This window comes from Molothrus ater, chromosome Z, assembly GCF_012460135.2.
Source record: "Molothrus ater isolate BHLD 08-10-18 breed brown headed cowbird chromosome Z, BPBGC_Mater_1.1, whole genome shotgun sequence".
Taxonomy (NCBI): Eukaryota; Metazoa; Chordata; class Aves; order Passeriformes; family Icteridae; genus Molothrus; species Molothrus ater.
In genome coordinates, this window is record NC_050511.2 from 33,321,387 (window position 1) to 33,341,114 (window position 19,728).

The 19,728-nt window shown below is 38.9% G+C and overlaps 2 protein-coding genes and 1 non-coding gene across 8 annotated transcripts in view; all 3 read right to left on the reverse strand.

Annotated features, from left to right (window-relative positions):
- The window catches only part of HAUS6 (HAUS augmin like complex subunit 6), a 21,104-nt gene extending 3,905 nt beyond the window's left edge, over positions 1 to 17,199 (reverse strand). The window contains exons 1-16 of one of the 4 annotated variants that reach the window (XM_036403959.2): positions 17,148 to 17,199; positions 15,264 to 15,359; positions 14,406 to 14,478; positions 13,272 to 13,404; positions 12,550 to 12,697; positions 9,266 to 9,331; positions 9,087 to 9,138; positions 8,718 to 8,891; positions 7,933 to 8,114; positions 7,221 to 7,350; positions 6,582 to 6,657; positions 4,684 to 4,774; positions 3,356 to 3,416; positions 2,519 to 2,698; positions 1,536 to 1,671; positions 214 to 1,195 (exon numbers count right to left, since the gene is read on the reverse strand). In XM_036403959.2, coding sequence (XP_036259852.1) covers positions 246 to 1,195; positions 1,536 to 1,671; positions 2,519 to 2,698; positions 3,356 to 3,416; positions 4,684 to 4,774; positions 6,582 to 6,657; positions 7,221 to 7,350; positions 7,933 to 8,114; positions 8,718 to 8,891; positions 9,087 to 9,138; positions 9,266 to 9,331; positions 12,550 to 12,697; positions 13,272 to 13,404; positions 14,406 to 14,478; positions 15,264 to 15,355 — 2,544 coding nt within the window. In that variant the 5' untranslated portion in view covers positions 15,356 to 15,359; positions 17,148 to 17,199 and the 3' untranslated portion in view covers positions 214 to 245. Of the gene's footprint in view, positions 1 to 213; positions 1,196 to 1,535; positions 1,672 to 2,518; positions 2,699 to 3,355; positions 3,417 to 4,683; positions 4,775 to 6,581; positions 6,658 to 7,220; positions 7,351 to 7,932; positions 8,115 to 8,717; positions 8,892 to 9,086; positions 9,139 to 9,265; positions 9,332 to 12,549; positions 12,698 to 13,271; positions 13,405 to 14,405; positions 14,479 to 15,263; positions 15,360 to 16,175; positions 16,293 to 16,426; positions 16,738 to 17,147 lie in introns of those variants that run through there. The other 3 variants (XM_036403957.2, XM_036403956.2, XM_036403958.2) reach the window with 3 other exon arrangements.
- Positions 3,503 to 3,633, reverse strand: LOC118699860 (small Cajal body-specific RNA 8). The gene has a single exon (XR_004982140.1). It is a non-coding gene; the product is annotated as a small Cajal body-specific RNA 8 (non-coding RNA).
- The window catches only part of PLIN2 (perilipin 2), a 13,836-nt gene continuing 11,269 nt past the window's right edge, over positions 17,162 to 19,728 (reverse strand). For all 3 annotated transcript variants that reach the window (XM_036403960.2, XM_036403962.2, XM_036403961.2), the window contains exon 9: positions 17,162 to 18,421. In XM_036403960.2, coding sequence (XP_036259853.1) covers positions 18,287 to 18,421 — 135 coding nt within the window. In that variant the 3' untranslated portion in view covers positions 17,162 to 18,286. The remainder of the gene's footprint in view (positions 18,422 to 19,728) is intronic.

Here is a 19,728-nt window from a genome sequence, read left to right on the forward strand (position 1 = left end):
TTGTACTTGGAAGATGTTTGATAGAACTCTAGAACTAGAGGAAGCATGTTTCCTTTATTTTTCAGGTCTCATCTTCCACAAGAAACAAGCATACAAATAATTTGTTTCCCTCCACTTCCACAGCACAGTCCAACCACTCAGAGGTTATTCATGGAAGTATATCCAGTGACTGAATGGACAAAATATTGATGCATAAAGAACACAGAAACTTACCCTTCAATTTATGTAGTAAGTCTAATGGGACTTCATGTACCATCCATCTGTTGATAGGATACCAGCAAAGGTGACAGGGAATGTTTGCTTTCATCAGGAGAGTTTGGCAATGGCATCTTGGTAAATCCTTCATCCATGGAAGGATCATCCTCATTATCCTCTCCTTCTTCTGATATCATATTTAGTTTAGCTCTGTAACTTGGAGATTTGTCTCCATTATGTGTTTGATGCAGCTCCTCTTCACTCCTAGATGCAGTCTTTTTTAGCACTTCATGTGAGTTTGACAGGGACTGCAAATCTAGGTCCAATTTTTTAATATCCTCATTATTTTCTGACCCATCCATTAAATTTTCACTGTCGACTGTAAAAAAAGTGGAGTCTGAGTCTGCAGATATGCTGGGATCCATACCATCACATTCTGGAAGTGTCTCATCCAATATTCCCATGTCAGGACATTCACGAAGGGCAGAATTTAATGCAGATACATTCCAGCATAGCATCTTATCCATTAGAAAACTGCAACAGTGGTCTGAAGGTAGTGTATTTGTTCTACTACCACTTTTCAAACAAGTATCTGGAATATTCGTGTTCTTCTCTACATTTTGCAAATTCTGGCTTAGATCTTCTACAGAACTTCCACTCAAAGCAGAACAATCTGGTTTCTCTGATTCAGTTCTCTCATTTTCGGGAATTCCAGACGTTTTTGAATCTGAAGATTCAAATGTATGACTTACACTCACGTGCTCCTGAGAACCAGATTCTGTAGAAATTAATTGAGACTTCTTTTCTGACACAGGAGGACCCAAGTCAGATACAGGAGACTCAGGTTCAGGGCACACAAAGGCAGAGTCCACCTCCTCCTGCATACCAGGTGTAGCATTCACTGAAGATTCTTCCACCACCACTTCAGCTGAGGACAGCTCTAGGTCTAATGAGCCCTCAGTCTGAATAGATTTTCTCCACGAACTTCTAACTTCAGTAACTAAATGAAACAAATCAAGGTCAAATTTTAGTACTTTCAATCAGTCTGTTTTTTTTCTGCCCCCTCAGTGATATAGCAATCCAAGAGGGAATACGTATAGCTGCTTTATATTGTTTATGTTTCCCCAACACAAAGGGAATTCTACATAAGAAAAAAAATCTCTTAAATCAAATTCAGAGCATTCACATCTTATTAGGTCTACTATGTTGTATTAGAGCGAGCCATTAGAAAAACATGCAACATCATTGAAATAATTATCTTTTTCTTCTTGCGTTACAAGTCAATGAACTAACCACAGTTTTTATCAATGAGCATAATAAAAACAGAGTTTCAAACTCACGCAGATTTTCTGGAGTTCGGGGTATTTGATTCTTCGTTATAAATGGGTTAAAAGACAGTGACCTAATGAGATCATCTAATGTCATTCCTTTTTCTTCACCACAGTGAGGTGACTCAGACATCACTGACTTTGCAATCTGGAGGATGTAAAAGAACAGCAAATTCTAAGAAATCAAAATTATAACCTCTTAATTTCTGTCAGTTATGGTTAAAAATAAATCTCATTCTCCAAATCATGTGGAGAATTTGGAATATCCTAACTTTTCTGTTATTTACTACTTAGGTTCACAATGACCACAGCATGCTACAAACACAAAATGAGGGTAAGGGACTGAGATCAGATTCAATTCTCAGTTCACTAATCATCTATGAATCCACCTTTCAAATAAGAAAGTGTGCTCAGATAGAATATATTTAAGACATTAGCCAAGAACTGCATAAGCTTGAAGACTAGAGACATATTCATACATTTAAAAAATTTTAGCAGATGAAAAACAACTACCATTTCAGTTAAAAATGCAATTTACTTTCCAAAATAAGAAGTGGCACATTTTACAGTAACCCTTGTGAAGGAATTCCTCAATTATTAAATAGTATACCTAAAAGGAAAAATATTTACATTCCTGCTTAAAATTACCAAGTCCCTGTTAAATATTTAACCTGTATAACTTAAGAATTCAACAGTTCTTTTTGTTTCCAAATATATGCAGTGTACTTCACAGACTTAAGTGTAATCATACCATGATTCTACTGAACATACTATTCCTTCACCATGATTTTAAAGTATGATACGTGCACAAACTCCATGCTTTCAGTGTGTACTTTATCAGTCACTCTAAAACAACATGACTGATAATTATCTAGCAGAAAAAGGTATCTTTCAATGTATGTGGATTACAAGAGACATTTTTTGTTATAATTAGTGATTTGTTCTCCAAACTTAGTGATTGTTTACTTAAAAACTAACAAAAATTATATCCTAACCTCTTCTGCCAGTTCATCTCTGGCTTTCTCAAGAAGGTAATCTTTTTTCGCAGGAGACTTTGGCTGAGTAACATTTTCACCTGCATTCTCCTCCATTTCTGAAGTAGGGAATTCTTCCTTTCCATTTTTGAAGTTTTTTTGAGGCACGGGTTTTTCATTTCCCACACAAGTATTCAAGTTCTACAGGATACAAAGGAATTATTAGTTGTTTTAAAATCAAGAAAGGATATTAGCATAAACTGCTGTAAAATTTCTGAATTGCAATGGCCCCACAGTGTTTAGTCAACAAAAATATTTCAGTCTTGAATTCTAACAAAATACAAAACAGTTTTACAACTGTATTCAAAGTATGACCTAAGTAGTGACTAGGATAGATGTTACGTACAACACAGATGACTCACTTGCAACCCTGATCACAATGCAGTGAACAACGGTACATCCAAGTTGCTTTTACCCTACATTTTCACACTTAAATTTCATTTACAGCTTAAAGAAACAAAGTATGACTGCTGCCCACATCAAAAGACTGTTTCAGCAAAGAGGGAATCAGTCACACACTGTATGTTATACAGGAAGTCAGATACAAGGGCACCTACTTCCTACTGTTCTTTCCTAAAGCTTGGTGAAGTCACTGAGAGTTAGCTTTCAGAATTTTGCCAGACTAACTCAAATGTGTAAAAGTATTGCTCAATAAACAACAAAAAACCACCCCAAAAACCTCACAAAACAAACCAAAGCCTCAAAAAACCACCCCCAAAACCATTTTCCACAAAGTCTAAGTTTCAACCAATATAAAAAGTACATGTCATAAGCTTAACTTATTTCAAAGAGATATACATTTTTAATTAACAGGTCTTCATTTTCAGACGCTTCTGACGACGACGGCACCGATGAGGTCCTCAAGAAGGGAGAGAGACAAAAAAAACCCAACAATTTTAGAGACAAATTAATCAACTAGAATGCATATCTTAGAAGGCTGTTATACACTGTGTGCTCCGTATCTGTCCGTTACGATTTCCCTCAATTCGTCCCGGTCATCAGAAAGCAGTTTTACTATAGGGAGAACAGTGTGACAATTAGAGCAGCTTTAGCCCTAGTTGTGTATCAGCCTCCCAAAAACAGTAAATTAATAAACTCTGCTATTGATTAGCACACAGGAAAAGAAGGGATTTTTCAATACACTCGTAAACAAGTCTTCTGCATTCTACTATAAAAGATAACTGGAAAGTCTTCTGCACACTTGACAACATTCTTTTTCCTATGTAGTCTTTGTCTGAACCATTTCTGGCATCCACAAGTCTGTTCCTATGTAAACTTGATATTTAACAATCACCTGGCTACCAAAAACTTCAGCTTTATCACTTCTAGTAAGTTTCGTGCCAATGGCATAGCTCCCAAAACTGCACAGTTCTCACTCGCTAGGAAAAGCACACCTTAAAATATTTTTGATGTTATTTGTCTGTAGCCTCAGAAGCAGACATGCCTCCATACTGTATGAAGTCACTGAAAGAAACCCAGGATTTAATTGTTAACTACTTTGAGAGCCCCTGAGACTTATATGCAACTACATCTACTGATGTCTAAGAATGGATAGCATGATAGCATTCCTTTGCTAACTCCCTTGGTCCCTGCTTAGCAGATAATGTTCAGTCACGTGTGGGAGTCATATTATGAAAGACAGCATTATTCAAAAGGTCATGAAATATTTCTGGACTAAGCAAATGACAAAAGGAAAAAAAACCCTCTAGGATAACATTGTTCTGTGTTTAACCCTTTGCTGGTACTGTAGGAAGAGTAGCTACAGAACAATGTGACTAAGTTTCAAGAAAAGTAATGAAAAAAGCCTTGTAGAGTAGGTTTAGCCTGAGAAACAGAAGCTTCTGTTCTCTCCATCTCTTGAATCTTCGAATATAGTTAGAAAGCAAGAAAAAAATCTTGCAATTTGACTGCTCCTCCTATTCAGCAGCAGCCAGTTGATCAATCTGTCACCAGCTGCAGAAAGCAGCAGTTACTTTAGGACTATCTTGCTAAAGCAAGTAGTTGTGATGGAAGGAGTGGGCTACTAAAATATTCTACTGAGACTCAAATGATGCAAAGTATTCAGGTCCAATAAGTAAACTTCTAATTCTTCTATTGCTTTTTTATCAAATTCTCATTAGGCATACCTTCTTGAGGGTACTAATACTGTATTGATTGTGGTTTCCAAAGACCCATCATTTTCCTCATGGCTTTCTTCTTGATCATAGTCATAATTATCTAGAAAAGCAACCCAAAAGTTTCAGTATTGCTTCCATTTTCTTCACTTCGGCTTCCCATGTGACACAACTCACTCACACTACTTCTGTAGACAACACACTGGATGGATTTTACACTTTAAGAAAAATAAATTAATACATAAGCAGGATAGTGCTATCAATCCTTTTGCTCAGGCAGTACCTGTAGTAACAGATTCCCCTAGCAGCCAGCACCTCTTTCTGTTGTTCTTGAACACATGTTCAAAAACATGATTCTATCTGCTGCCCTGCACATATCAATCAGACTTTTTACCTTCTTCCAAACTACAGTCCCAGCCACATCATCATTATCCCCTCCTCTCCACATACACCTTAATTGTACAGTACATCAATTCCACAAAGCACAATTCCACACACCTTTACTCCAACTGCATTAATCAATAAATATCTTTGTGGATATACTCATTCCTCTTGCTGCCTCAGTCCAAGCAAGGCGAAGCTTTGCATAAGTAAATGTTACAGAAATAAATGTTTTGAACATTATTGGAGGTGCACATACCTCAGTCATGGACTGTATAGAACAATGTACTAACTCTGGCACATCTTGAATACAGAGCCAAAGTTTAACCTCAGTAGTTCTCTACTAATACTAAATTTCAGCTTTTGCAGGGAAAAATGGCATTTCCCATCACATTTAACTCAACACATCAAAAATCCAAGCTCACTTCTAGTAGTTAGGTGAGGTCACTATTCTGCTTTTGAGTTTGACCCTATTAACAGACAGAAGTTTTCTTAATGGCTGTATTATCAGATAACGAATCTCAACCACAGAGAGAATGTCACAATCTGTCTCAAGCTTTCTGATTCTACCAGGTCATAGCATCATAGTACAGTGCTTCAATCTTTTACATTTTTAAGGCAAACTATGTTCCAAATCCAATTCTGTAGCTTTTCCTCTGCAGCTTCTAGCCTTATACCCACATACACTCAGATGGCTGGACCAGTACTTTCACTTTTGTAACCAAAAGGATCTTCCCACCATTTTTTTGCATCTTGAAATTCCAATACACCTCTGCTATTCCATTTTTCCTAAAAGGAATTCTAAATTACATGATTCACGCAGTCTTCCTCCTTGCTTTGTAGCTTTTAATTTGTAACTCTATACTAGTGACAATCACGACTTGGTCAATAAGTAAAATAAGGTCACACAGTAAAATATCATCAGATCATCAGCCAATTAGCATGTGCAACAACCTGATGATCAGCAACATGCCTGATCAAACTGAGCTCTGATCAACACTATTAACCAAATGACTGAATCAACTAACACAAATCAAGTGAGGTCCTGACCAAATGGCACAGTTACTAAGGAATAAAGTATTTCAGTGTACCAGGGAAAGATAGTTATGTGGGAGGACACCTTCAATTTCTTTTCCTAGACAGTCAACAGGAAAGTTTCACCTTCTTTCTCTATTACTCCTCCAACCCAAAATAACCTTTACTGTTAGACTGAATGTATTCTCTAGAATCGATGAATAAACAAACCTTTAACCTTTATACATGGGCATCTGTCTCAACATCCTTTGTGCAAGAACAACAAAATATCAAACAGCTCACCACTGCGTTTTTGCCAAGCTTTAGAGAATCTCCAAGACACAACGAAGTTGAAAAATGCAAGGCAATTTTGGCAAAGAGTCATTCAGAACCAATTACCACAGACTATCAAAGACCATCTGCAAGTGCAAGAACAGAGTCTTTTTGACTCCACATAACTTTTAACAATTGTGGTGGTGGGAAAGAAGGAAAAGAAGTTTCTCCTGTTCACCCACCTGAAAATGACTGATTAAGGACACTATCTTCATCTTCGTCTGAAGAACTAAAAGATTGAAGTGATGAAGCTGGTTGCTTTCAAAAGGAAAAGAAAAAGTTACATAAGCAGGCAGAAAAAGTCAGTTTAGCAATTAACAGACAGTTATTTAAAACAACTTTCCTGCTAACCAGCTGTCAGACTCAAATTCTCCTCTCTCTGCTGGATAGCTACATAAGGGTATAATCTCTGTCAGTGTGAGCATCAAAATGGATATTATTGTTCCTTCATCAAATACATCGCTTTAAAAGGGGAAAACAGAAATCAGCAAATATTCAGCCTGAACATACAAAATGCTCAGCTTCTACAAGGGGACAGACAGAAACAAACCAAAAAGCAATCTGCTCACTCTTATGCTGACCTATCATCTCAACATCTCCAGTGAATACATCAGTATAACAAAGTCAAATGTATTCTCTTTAAGAAATATGTATTCTCCTTACTTCTTAAAGCAGAATTGGGTATACTGTACTACCTGAGTCCCCTCACCTTATCTATAAAGCTGAAGTGTTGTAACAGAACATACTAGTTTAGACCTACATCCTCTCTCACGTTCACCCTTTTCTCTTTCCCAGAATCAGATAAAATTAATACTGCTTACCAGATCATCTTTAAAGATTAAATTAAAAGGACACTGGCCAAGAATAATTTTCCACTTTGACTCCCAGATTTCCTGTTTTCTGGGAAGAGACTGATGCGTTGTCTCACAATGCTCTTGCTTTCTTCTTAGACTGTAATATATAAACATGGAAAATGAAGACACCTGTTGATAGAGATAACAATTCTACATAAAGAGGGAAAGTATTATGTGTTCTCCCTTATCCTGACAAACCTTTGATATGTATCAGTTTATTCATGCATTTATGCAAACACTAAGAACTGAAATTCACAACCAAAAAAGCTGCTGCTAGGCAGTCTTCATGTTTCTTACAGCACAATTGGAAAAACTACACTAAAACATGTATACAATAAACACTTTAAATTTCCCTAATCCAGTTACAGATGAAAGTTTTAAAAATCTCAGAACTTATTAATGCAACAAGACAAAAAAAGCAAAAATCGGATCAGCAAGCAAATGAGATCCCCAGGAACACAGACCAAAATATTAATGAAACAATGGCAAAAAGCTGAAACTAACTAGAGAAGAATCTGAATAAAAAGTTATATAAATAATTAGAACAAACACTAATTTTCCCAGAGGCATAAGACTGAACCAACATGTTTTTGCTGTAACATTTTTCTAGAAAAGACTCCAGTAGATATGATCCTACCATTTAAGAACAAGCAATTAGAGAAAATCTCCCAACAATTACCTTTCTGTCTTCAACTCCCGTAGTGCATTCTTGTAGGATGTAACCACATCCTCAATTCTGTGAAGTTCTTTTAATTTACGTGGATAATGTTCATCTCTCAATGTCATCAGGGCTTCATTTAACAACTGAATAACTGTTAGGAAATTCAGATTTCCCTCTTCATATAAATTTCCTGTACAAAACTTGAAGTAGAGCAAGCAATTAAAAAAATAATTAGTGAACATTACCAATATCAGAAAGTTTTGTCTTCTGTAGTCAGAGCCAGGACATTGTATACTTTATACTTAGATTCAGGTCCTGAATAGTTTCATTTTACAAAAAATACATTCTAGGTTAAAACAATACAAGCCCAGAAAACTCCAACAATGAGGTATTCTGTTTGACCACTGCCCCAAAAGATACGGCCAAACAGCACCAATGCCATAACTGAACAACACCACATACTACAGTATGGAAACAAAAGCCATTTGATTGAAGCACTGGTTAAAACAGTCAACATAATTTTAATGTCTAAACTACAAAAAAGTCAAGTACTATAATCAAACAGACTTATCAATATATTTACCAAACTGAAATAGTTAATGGGTTAGAAATAACAAATATAAAGCAGCACTATAATAATAAGAAATCTCTGCATATTGATTATACATTTTTCATGCACCCTTCTGCAATTACCTCTAATAATCCATGAAGTACTTTTTAAATTTTTTTAGGTAATTAATTGCATTCTTGGGGACTAAATGAAAACAGTTTAGCAATTCAGCAGAAGGACAAAAACCACTTACTCTATATATGTTACTTTCAATTCTGTAAGTCAACAATGCTGGAACACTCAAAACAACATCAGTTCCATCTAGAATACATGGGTTAACACAGTCTTTAAGTACAGAATCCACAACTTCCTTTTCTTTTTTCAGAGATGTAAGCATTTCCACTATAAGTGCCCACATACTGCGGACCTTAACAGGAAAGGAGAAAAACACTCTGTTAAAATGTTGTAATACCTACAATGACAGAGTATCAAAACAGTATGAAGGCAGATGAAAGGGCTAGCATAATCACAGGTAGACAAGTGCAAATCACAGTATCTGACAGTAGGTGTTGCAGAAATGTTAGAATTCAACACATTGTCACAGCAGGAACAAAATGCTCACCTTCTGAATTCTCTCAGTTGTGTCATTTTTGTTTTGGTCATTTTGCTTCATCCTATATGCACATGCAAAACAAAAGTTCAAGCAGACTACAGTGAAAATACAGTCCATATTTCATAAAACTGAGCATCTAATCTATTTCATACATCCTAACTTAGTTAAAAGGAAAAGCACTTACTTACCTGCAAAACTGCTTCTGCATAACTGCATATTCAGACTTTGTCCGCTTTATTGCTCTAAATAAAACCCTAGGAAAAAATTCAACAGCTAGTACAGGCTTATCAGAATTGCTTACAGTCACTAACCAATTGTTTCTCATCCCAGCAGCAATAAGTAAGTTACTCTAAGTATCTATTAGCAATGTGAACTACAAATATATTCAGCAATTCTACAGTACCTAAATTCCTCACTTTCAAAAGACCAGAGAACAGAATACTGGGGTACAAGCAGCTGGACCATATAAGCTCTTTTGTCAAAGTGCTTTTATTAACATTTTAAGCATGTAAAAATGTAGTAGTTTGATTTTCAGAAAAATTTGGTGCCTAAATCATGCTGCATTCAAAAGGATCTTTGGAGTTCAGATGCATTTGTCAAGAATGAAAAAAAACAAACTATAAGGAGTTTCATTTTTGAAGGGTATCACTCAAACAGTAGTAATATTTCCCAAACAAGGTCACAGGAGACACAGAATTACAGGAATCAGAGACATTTATGAGAGTTTGATCTCTGGAAATTTTATTTTTGAGCCTTCCATTGAAAGCAGAGCCTTTAATTATGCTACGCATGATCTTGTCAAACCAAGTCTTGAATATTTCACTTCTGAGGGCAACCTTTTTCGTTTAATTGTTCTTACAAGAGATTTTTTTAAATCTCCAGATGGAGTTTTCCCCAACACCTGCTGCCTTGTCCTGTTAGGGCACATCTTTGTGAAGAGTACCTCCACATTCTCTACAACTACTTTTTAGATACTGAAACTCTGATTAAACCCCTAGCATTGCCTTTTTCAAGCTAAACAAACCAAATTTCTACAGCTTTTACTCATATATTTCACACTCTGAAATCCTCTAATTCATTGCAGTCCTCTGCTAGTATCTCTCCCATCTTTCATTCTCTACCTTCAAGTGGGCTGATCAAAACTGAACATAGTATTCCATATGTGGCATTAGAATTGCCACCTCCAGCCAGCAACTAAGTACCACACAGCTGTCCACTCACCTCCCACCTCCCCAGCCCCAGCAGAATAGGAAGAATCTGAAAAATGGTAAAACTTATGGGCTGAGATAACAGTTTAATAACTGAAATAAAAATACTATAGCACAGATGTAAAGGAAAAAGAGAGAAAATAGTAAAACTGAAGAAAAATGTGTGATGCATAATACAATTGCCCACCACCTGCTGACCACTGCTCATTCCCATACAACATGGCATGCTGCTAGTCCTGGTTTCCTGGACACTCTGCTGACTCATGCACAGCTTATGGCCACACACTACTCTCACTTCTGATTCCTTTTAGCAGAGCTATATCACAGCTAATCACCCACAAACCTGTGCTGCTATTGGGGACTATTGTCTCTCTCAGGTGCAGGACCTCACACTGGTCTTTGTTAAACCCCACACAATTTTTGTTGTGCAAGTCTCCAGACCCAGTAAGGTCTCTCTGTGAAATGATTCCCCACTGCAGTATCTTCCTTCCTCACAGTTTGGCACTATCTGCAAGTTAGGTGGGTTTGTATTCAAGCCTGTCATCCATATCCCTTAAGAAGACACAGCACCAGCCTCATAGAATTCCATTCATAGACCAGTTACTTGAGTAACTTTGAGGCACTGTCACCCTTTGGGCCCACCCCTTTAACCAGCCTTCTGTCTTTCCAAATATGTCAGATATGTTCTGAAACATAAGGTAAGTATGTCTGTCAGGTAAGTATGTGCACCCTGTGCTGTTGGATGAAAGCAACGAAACCTTTGCTTTACCCTCTTCTGCTATCAGTGTTTTGTTGCTTCTTTCCCCACCGCTTCTTGGCACAGAGACTGGGCTACTGATCTTACCCATTAAGCCTAAGGATAGGTACATATCGGGTATCCCAACCTGTGAGACTTGCAACTTACCATTTTGTTCAGGAGCAGGTCTAAATTGTCCATGCACTTCCACCTCCTAATAACATACTACAGGATTCTTAATTCAAGCTCCTTAGCAGGCTCTTGGAACTTTAGCTGAACTTAGGCCTTCCTAGATACAACACTGCACACCTGAGAAATATTTCTATATTTTTGTCGTAAGAGTCGGTTCCCTTTTCTATATTCCATATGTTGCTACGCTGGTTCCTTATTGCACCTGTTTGTTTCTTGACTTAAGATGGAACACACATGAGCTTCAGCAAGGATCTCAGTATCCTATCACTCATGAGCTTTCCTGCTTTCCACAAGACACCTCCTACAGTTGCCTAGGCCAGTGGAAATACACTCAAATTAAAAGGCCAGTGTAATCAGCTTTCCTCTTGTCTTCCTCACATTCCTTTGCATTTCAAGTTCTACAGCCTTGGCTGCAGTGACCATAAAAGCCCTGTAATGTCTCCAAAGTTTTTCTCTCATTTACACACAGCAAGTTCAAGAGAGTACCACTCCTACTCAGCACACTAAGTGATTGCATCGCAAAGTCATCTTCCAGGTACTCCCCATTCTTACATTGCTAATGCATCACTGAGCCACTTTCCCAGCAAATACCAGGATAAGCTGAAGTCCTCTGTAAGAATCAAGGTCAGCAGAAACCTACCACAAGGTCTCCCTGGATGCTAAACCCTCATCCAAAGGCACGAAACATGACCAGTCCTCTTGTATGGAGCTGTACTACATGCACATATACTACTGACACTGCTCTTTTACCTACAGTGCAACCCCTCGCCCTTTTCCGCCATTTACTAAACAACTCACAACTGTCCATGACAGTGCTCCAGTCATGTAAACTATCCCACACAAATTCTGTAAATTATGCTGATACATAACTCTATGCTTGCATAAAAAGTTCCAGCTCATGACATTTCTCAAGCTTGGAGTGTTTGCCATAAACAAGAACTAAGAATAGCATACTTTTGTGAAATAATTAAGGTTTAAGTAAATAAAATGTATCTTGCAGTCAATAAAAAAAAACAAATGTTTCATCTTCAGAATGTTGTATTTTACCTTTCAGAAGAAATCATACTGCTCTACATGCAGAATTCCCTGACCATTGTAATGCCCAAGTAACATATAGCATCTCTCTAAACAATTCATTTCTTTAGACTATTATGCTTCACAAAAGATCTAGAAGCAGTAGAACTGTTGAAGAAAAAAAGTAAAGGGGGAAAACATGGGAGAAGTTCAACAGAATGACTTTTGTGATGTAAAGCATATACAGACTTTTCAAATCCTTCTAAAAACACATACACAAGTCAGCTTTTATGAAAAGATTCACTTTTTTTTAATTACTTACTGTGCTTTTCTCCTATATTCTTGAAAAACAAAGTGTTCCCTTTGAAGAATTTGCAGCAGTTTACTGTATGCAACTCTGTGTCTTGCTTTTACTATGTACATATTCCGAGGTCTCTGCATTACAGCTTCAGCAAAAGGTATACCAGTACCTAAATAGAAGCCAGGGTTTGGATTACATTACTTGCTTTTAGCAAATTGGCAACTTCCTAATCTACCTAGATCAAACTGCAAGAATCACAAATCAAGATGCTCATTTTTACCTGGACTGAAACATAGCATGCAGTGTACTGCCACTTTTGCCTTTTTTTCTGATGTATACACTTTCATTCCCTCACTCTCACTCCCTTTCTATATTCTTTAGGTTACAATAATACAAGATGCCAGAACAAACATATCTGATCCTTCAGAATTCCTCAAGTTCCGAAAAAGAAAATAGTGCAGTCATCCAATACTTTTGAACCAAACCATTGCTTGTGTGGGTAATGGTGCAGAGCATTGCACAGGTGAACCTTGGAACAAGACCCATAAAGCGATAGAGAGTAAAACCATCTGCATTGTTCTATCAGTAGAACATTGTTCTAGCAGTAGCTCTGTGCAATGCACAGAAAGACTCTGACCTGAGCATCCAACCAAGAACTTCTTAAAGTTCCTGTCACATATTAAAGACTTGATACATTTACAAACACAACATATGAAGCATTTTTATTGTCCCACACAGCTTACCTTCAGAGAGCTTTTTCATGTTCTCAATCATTACGTATCTTGCCAAATGGTAGAACACATGAACAAATTTAGCACCACCAGGAGAAATCAGTGTGGAAGGTGTAATTTGTGGAAGACTTACTTCCTTCTGCTGCTAGAAAAGTACAATAATTTTAAATGCAAAACTCATCTGAGAAGTAAAGCATAAACAACAGCAATCAAAGACTGGTCTACATACCAAAATGCTGCAGATTACCCAGTAGCAAGCCTGATGCAAAGCTAAATGACTTTGCCCACCACTGTTAACACCTACTGTAGTCAGCAGAAGAGTATATAGCTTTTTCCCATGTTCCCAACACTCACTCAGTTCTGTACACAAGATGGTTTCAATGCAAAGACTATAATTGCTGTTGGATAAATGTTAAAAATTGGTGCCATCCTCATTCCTAACTGTTAACGCCTATCTTTGAAAACACATTCAAGTTTTCTTTCATATATTCTACTGAAGGCATGAATTAGTGTACTTTAATCACATTTAAAGATATTGTAGCATTGGTTTTCACCTTACCTATTATTACTAAAATACTAAAGTGTTGAGGAACACAAAACAAGATTTTTAGAACAATCCTTAAAACAAAGGCAGCATAAGAAAGCAACAAAATAACCAACATTACTTGAAGCGTTTTTGTTTTGTTTCTAAAATGCTTGCCTTATACTGTAGCCCCTTTCCCATATACAAGAAAATACTATTAATTAAGTTTTTCATCCATCTGAGTCAGCTTTCACAATAAGAAATACCTTCCCAGGCAACTTAAACAAACAACCCTCAAGCTGAAGGAAGTTATTCCCACCCAGGGTTAAGAGACTCTCTAGACTTCCATTTAATGAAATACTGTTACCCAAAAGCAAGCCACAGCAGTTTTAGGACCCAACTAGGTCTCTCTCTTCTAAATTCCCCAATGCCAACATCTTTTCTTCAAGGAAGTCCAAGATAAACTACACAAGAAGAATACCCTAAAGAATATACAAAGCAAAACTAAATTCTTTGATAAAAAATTTCTTATTTGAAACTCTGATATAAAACAGTTCCCTCATAAACAAAATAAGGTCACAGAAACCATCAGAGCATCAACTTGCACTTTTCATAATACTCACTGAAATTTCTTTTAGCCACAGACAGCAGCCCTTCCTAAATCTAGGACTTGATAGACTTGAGATTCCAGATTGCCTTTTCATTTAAAAAGGAAGAGGGAAAAAAAGAAAAAAAAAGAAAAAAAAAGCCATGTCAAAACATTCAAATATTCGGATTCCTAATTAACCATTGTAAAATCAAGAGTAAGACACAGATTTCGTATTGATGCCGAGCCAGAAAATGAGGGGCATACATCCCAAACCAAGAACAGATAAAGGTTTGTCATATTACAATGTTTTCTTTTCATAAATTAATTACAGATTATTTCAGAGAAAGGTTTGTCTGCAGCTCTTTCTAACTTGGGACAGAGGAAGAAGTGAAAAAAAAAAAAAAGAGGGCAGAACCCTGACCATTTGCATATCACTGGTCTTCCTCCTGCAATGCTGCAATGCATGGAGACAGGTTTTTTTGTATGACAGAGCTGTTTCAGCTTATACATTCAAATGCATAAGCTGATAGAGCTCTGTCGTACAAAAAAAACTATTAAAGTACACAGGGTTCTTGCCATGTTGAAGGTCCTGGAAACAATCCATAAATGACAAATGTTATTTTCTGTTTGGTCAGAAAGAACAGGACACGTAGATTAGTTATCAGCTATTACAATTTATATCAAAGTTGCCAAGTAACAGAAACAACTAATTAAGGCAAGGTTTCAGACGGATCAAAATTGACTAAATTGTGATCAAAACTAAACAAATTCTCTGTCTGTATGCTCTTCTTCCAAAGTATTCCCCAAGAAACCACCCCTTCCCCTCCAGCAACTATATAAAACATACTCTTAATTAAGGGCACAGTAGTAACCTCAGAAGCCAAACACTTACTTGAAAGTTTGTCTTGCACGGTGCTTATCCAGCTTTGTAAACAAGAAGCGGGCAATGACAGAAAACGCTTTGCCATTCGGTTTAGCAAACATATCCCTAATACACAAATAAACACCCACATCAGAAGTAGCTATGGTGACAAATGAACAGAGCACTTTTACTGTCTGCTAAAGACTACAAAACAGCATTAAGTTACAGAATATTTAATTGAATGCTCTATTTCCTATGTAAAACTATAGACCTTTCATCCTATTTAACACGGGTGAAATCTAGGGCTGCAACAAAAACAGTGTGGCCAACAGGTCGAAGGTTCTACCCCTCTGTCCTGCTCTTGTGAGACCCCCCCCCCCCCAACCTGGAGTGCTGCATTCAGCTCTGGTGCCCCCAACTTGACAAGGACATGGAACTGTTGGATCAAGTCCAGAGAAGGGGCACAAAGCTGAAAAGCAGACTGGAGCACCTCCCCTACAAAGACTGAGAGAGCTGGGGAGCTGGGGCTGTTCAGGAAAAGAGAAGGTTACATGGAGACCTTAGAGCAACCTTACAGTATCTACGGGAAAGCTGGAGAAGGACTCTTTGTCAGGAACTGTGGTGAAAGAACAAGGAGTAATGGATACAAGTTGAAAGAGGGAAAATTTAGGTTAGGTATTTGGGAAAAAAATCTTGACTGTGACACTAGTGAGACACTGTAACAGGTTGCCCAGGGAGGTTGCAAATGCCCCAAGCCAGGCAGTGTTTAAGGCTGGCGTAAGGCCTTGAGCAGCCCGGCCCATGGCGGAGGGGCGGGGGTGGATCTGTGTGATGTTTTAAGGTCCATTCCAGCCCCCTAACGGTCACGGTGCTATGAAACAATTCCGGCAAGAGTGTTACCTTTCAAGGCAAGTTTTCAAAACGCGCTAAAAAGCTCCTCACCTCGCCTTCTCCACACGACTGTGAGGGGGAGCAGGAGTTCTCACCATTCCTGGGTTTCATTTCTTCAGAAGCTCTGAGATAACGTGGTCTGCGGCTGCACTCCGGGCATTTCCCGGGTGCTCTCTGTCGCCAGGGGCACCGGGCCCCTCGGCGGCCATGGCGTGACGCTCCCGCCTCGCACTCCCGAGAGATACCGGGGCCCCGCTCGGATCCCCCACCTCCGCCCTCCCCCGGCTCTCCCTAGCACTAACCTCCCTAGTTGTATGCCATGGTATAGTTTCGGGTCGAAGCCCAAGGCCAGCAAACACATCCAGAGGTGACCGCTCTCCCACTTAGTGTCCACTGCAGCTCTCGGCGCCGAGAGGCTAAAAGGCGCCTCCGCCGCCGAGCGGGTAAAAGACCCCTCCGCCGCCGAGCGGGTAAAAGACGGCTTCGGCGCCGAGCGGGTAAAAGACGGCTTCGGCGCCGAGCGGGTAAGAGGCGGCTTCGACGCCGAGCGGGTAGGAGGCGGCTTCGACGCCGAGCGGGTAAGAGGCGGCACCCGCGCCGCCATCTTCCCGAGCCCGCCAAAACCTCCCGCGCGCGGGCCCGCCCATACCACTCCCCTACCCTCGCGAGACCTCCCGTCCGCCACCGGCGTCCCCGACTACGAGGCAAGCCGGACGCGCTGCCTCATGGGAGGTGTAGTCCGGGTGCCGGTATCCCTCCAGAGGGCCCTTCGTTTTTTGTAATCGGATTGCAGAATTTACGAGGGGGAAAAAAAAACCCCACCAAACCAAAATAAACAAAAACCCCAACAAACAAACAAAAACCCCAAAGCCAAAATGAAACAAACCAAAAACCCAAACAAAAACCCCCAAAACCAAACCAAACCAAAAAACCAACAAAACCAAAATAATAATAATAATTTAAAAAAAAACCACAAAAAAGCAACAACAAATAACCCCTAACCCTAACAAGAAAAACTCGTACCGACAAGCGTGCTGTGCGGTTCAAACTTTTATTCCAAGGCATTTCAGTGGCCAGACTTGCAGGCCCTCACAAGGCCAGGCGTCCCAGGCTGAGGGCGCAGCAGGGCCGCGGCCGCAGAGAGCGGCGCTCGGTCGCAGCTCCCGGCACGGCGCTGCAGGCACACCGCCCACACGGACAGGTCGCTGCTGCCACTGCAGCTCGGCCTGGTCCTCGGAAAGAAATGTCAACAAGTCCGCCTCCAGTCCCATTACCCCTCTCCCCAACTCCTCGAGAAATTACTGTGTGCGAGCACATGCAGACTCAGCAGCCCTTAGCAAATAACTGATTGAGATTTTATTAAAACATTTTTTTAAAAAATCACTGTCACCAAAACTCTTAAATTCAATTCCCTCTTTTTTCCCAAATTTTCTTTTGTCCGAAATCTTTATCTCTTTACTCTCTATTTTTCCTTTCTTTTTACAATCTCTTCCCCTTTCTTATTTAAATGCTATTCTTATACCCAAAACACTTTAATATTGAAGCATTTACTCCCTTTAGTCTCAGGCGCCACAACTGATAGCATCATGATGGCCATAATATTTGCACACAGAAGGCATGTGGAAAGAAAGGAAGTCCTTTAGTGCATAAAGCACTCTTGCCAAAGGAAAGCTCTAAGCGTCTAAGCTCTGTAGGTGCAGAGCCTAACAAAAGAACCTGAGAAAATCTGAGATAGACAAAGTCTCTTACCCCTTCCAGCAGCAGAGGTAGATACAGCACTGCTTTTCACATAGACTGAAAGTGGGCAAATCCTCATCAACTCCTTTTCTTGGCAGCCCTGTATGCAAAGCACTGGGGTGTTCTCATGGCTGCTACTAGCAGGAGAACAAATCATCAATAAAAATCAGATTAGTTGGATATATTGATTAGGCTTTACCTGGCTTGTAGAACTGGAGCCTGACATCCGTGCTAACCAATTAATGTAGCGTGCATTCCTTACATTGAAAAACCCAGATTTTTGATGCAGCTAAGTGAAACAGTACTGATTTTTTAAAAAAGTATCCCCATAATCCCTAAACTAGGCATGTTCATCTTTAAAAAGGAGGAATCTAAATCAAACATGGCAAAGGTACATTGTATCAAAAAGACATTTTTATGCTTCTCTATTCAGCTCTTTGCCCTGTAGTGTAAGGACCATTTGTGCGTGAAAAATCCTGTTGATCCTCTTCATCCAAATCCAAAATATCTGGGACATCATCTGACTCTGAAGACAGGTCTGTAATAGCGAAATCTGGAACCTGTGTAGGAATGAAATTTCAATCAATTCAAAAGTAAAACTAAACAAATTTGTGCAGTACTCCTTCACTGAAGACAAGACACAAAGGTGCTCAGCATTTCTAGAAATCAGACCAAACATCCTGATTCCAGAGTGAAATATGCTCAGACACAAAGGAAACAGGAACTATTAAGACAAATCAAATACTACACAAGATGGAAATCAGTTGCTTAGAAGGTCAGATTTTATAGCAGAGATGGAAAAGAGCTGAATGTAGTGGACTGAATTTAGTGTAACTAGTGACTGGAAAATTAAGAAAGGAGGTTTTCAAACTAATGTTGCCTTTCTTCTTTTCACCGAAGAAATGGACTATACAAAGTAATCTGCCCTGGGGAGATTGATACAGATTGATACCGTGTTGCTCTGCCTGCCTCTATACCAGACTTTTTCTGATGAAACAAATATCTGGACCTGCAATCTCACTTTGGCCTCTGTTTTAACTGCATGAATAGTATTCTGTACTTGCTAAGCAGCACAGGGTTTCAGGAATTGCCAGAAAGACATCAGTGGGTACATGGATGTTAACAGACTTCTAAAAATGTTGGCTAAGACACTTAGGAGCTTAAGTCCCAACCCTTAAGTCCCCTTAGTAGGACTTGGATTACTTAGGCACTTCTGAAAAACTGGATAAAATTAAGCAATTTACTTGTAAGTTTTTTTGCCCCAAGTGAAAAATACTCACATCTGTAATATGGTTAATGGTTAGTTTTAATGTTGGTTATGTGATGTACTTGGAACCAGACACAGTATCAGCAACAACTACTGCTGCATTTTGACAGGACCTTGGTTCTGCATGTTCAAAACAACAGCAGCTTGTAGGCATTTCTGTAACTTAAGCTCAGCACTGACTGAAGAGACATTTTAATGCATTCCCTAACTGCAAAACATCTTATGACTTACTTTAATGAAACACAGTAAGCAAGAAAAATCTATGTTTTGCCTGCTATGATGACAGGTCAGAAGGGCAGACAATGTATCAAATAAAGGGACTACTACTTCAGCTACCAGGTTGTACACAACACAGAAGCACTGCACAGTAATTTACTGGTCTTACAGAATAGGTCATTGGACACCAGGGATCTTTAAAATACTAATTTTTTATTAAAACTGATCTTTAGAAGAACTTAAGCAGCATGTGACTAACCAAGCATTGCTATGAATACCATGAAATGCATATACTATTTTGGGAACTTGAGCTTGATCAAAATAAGATCAGTAATTTTTGTTTCCCGAAAGATCAAAAAGGCACTAGGAATGCAGGAAACACAT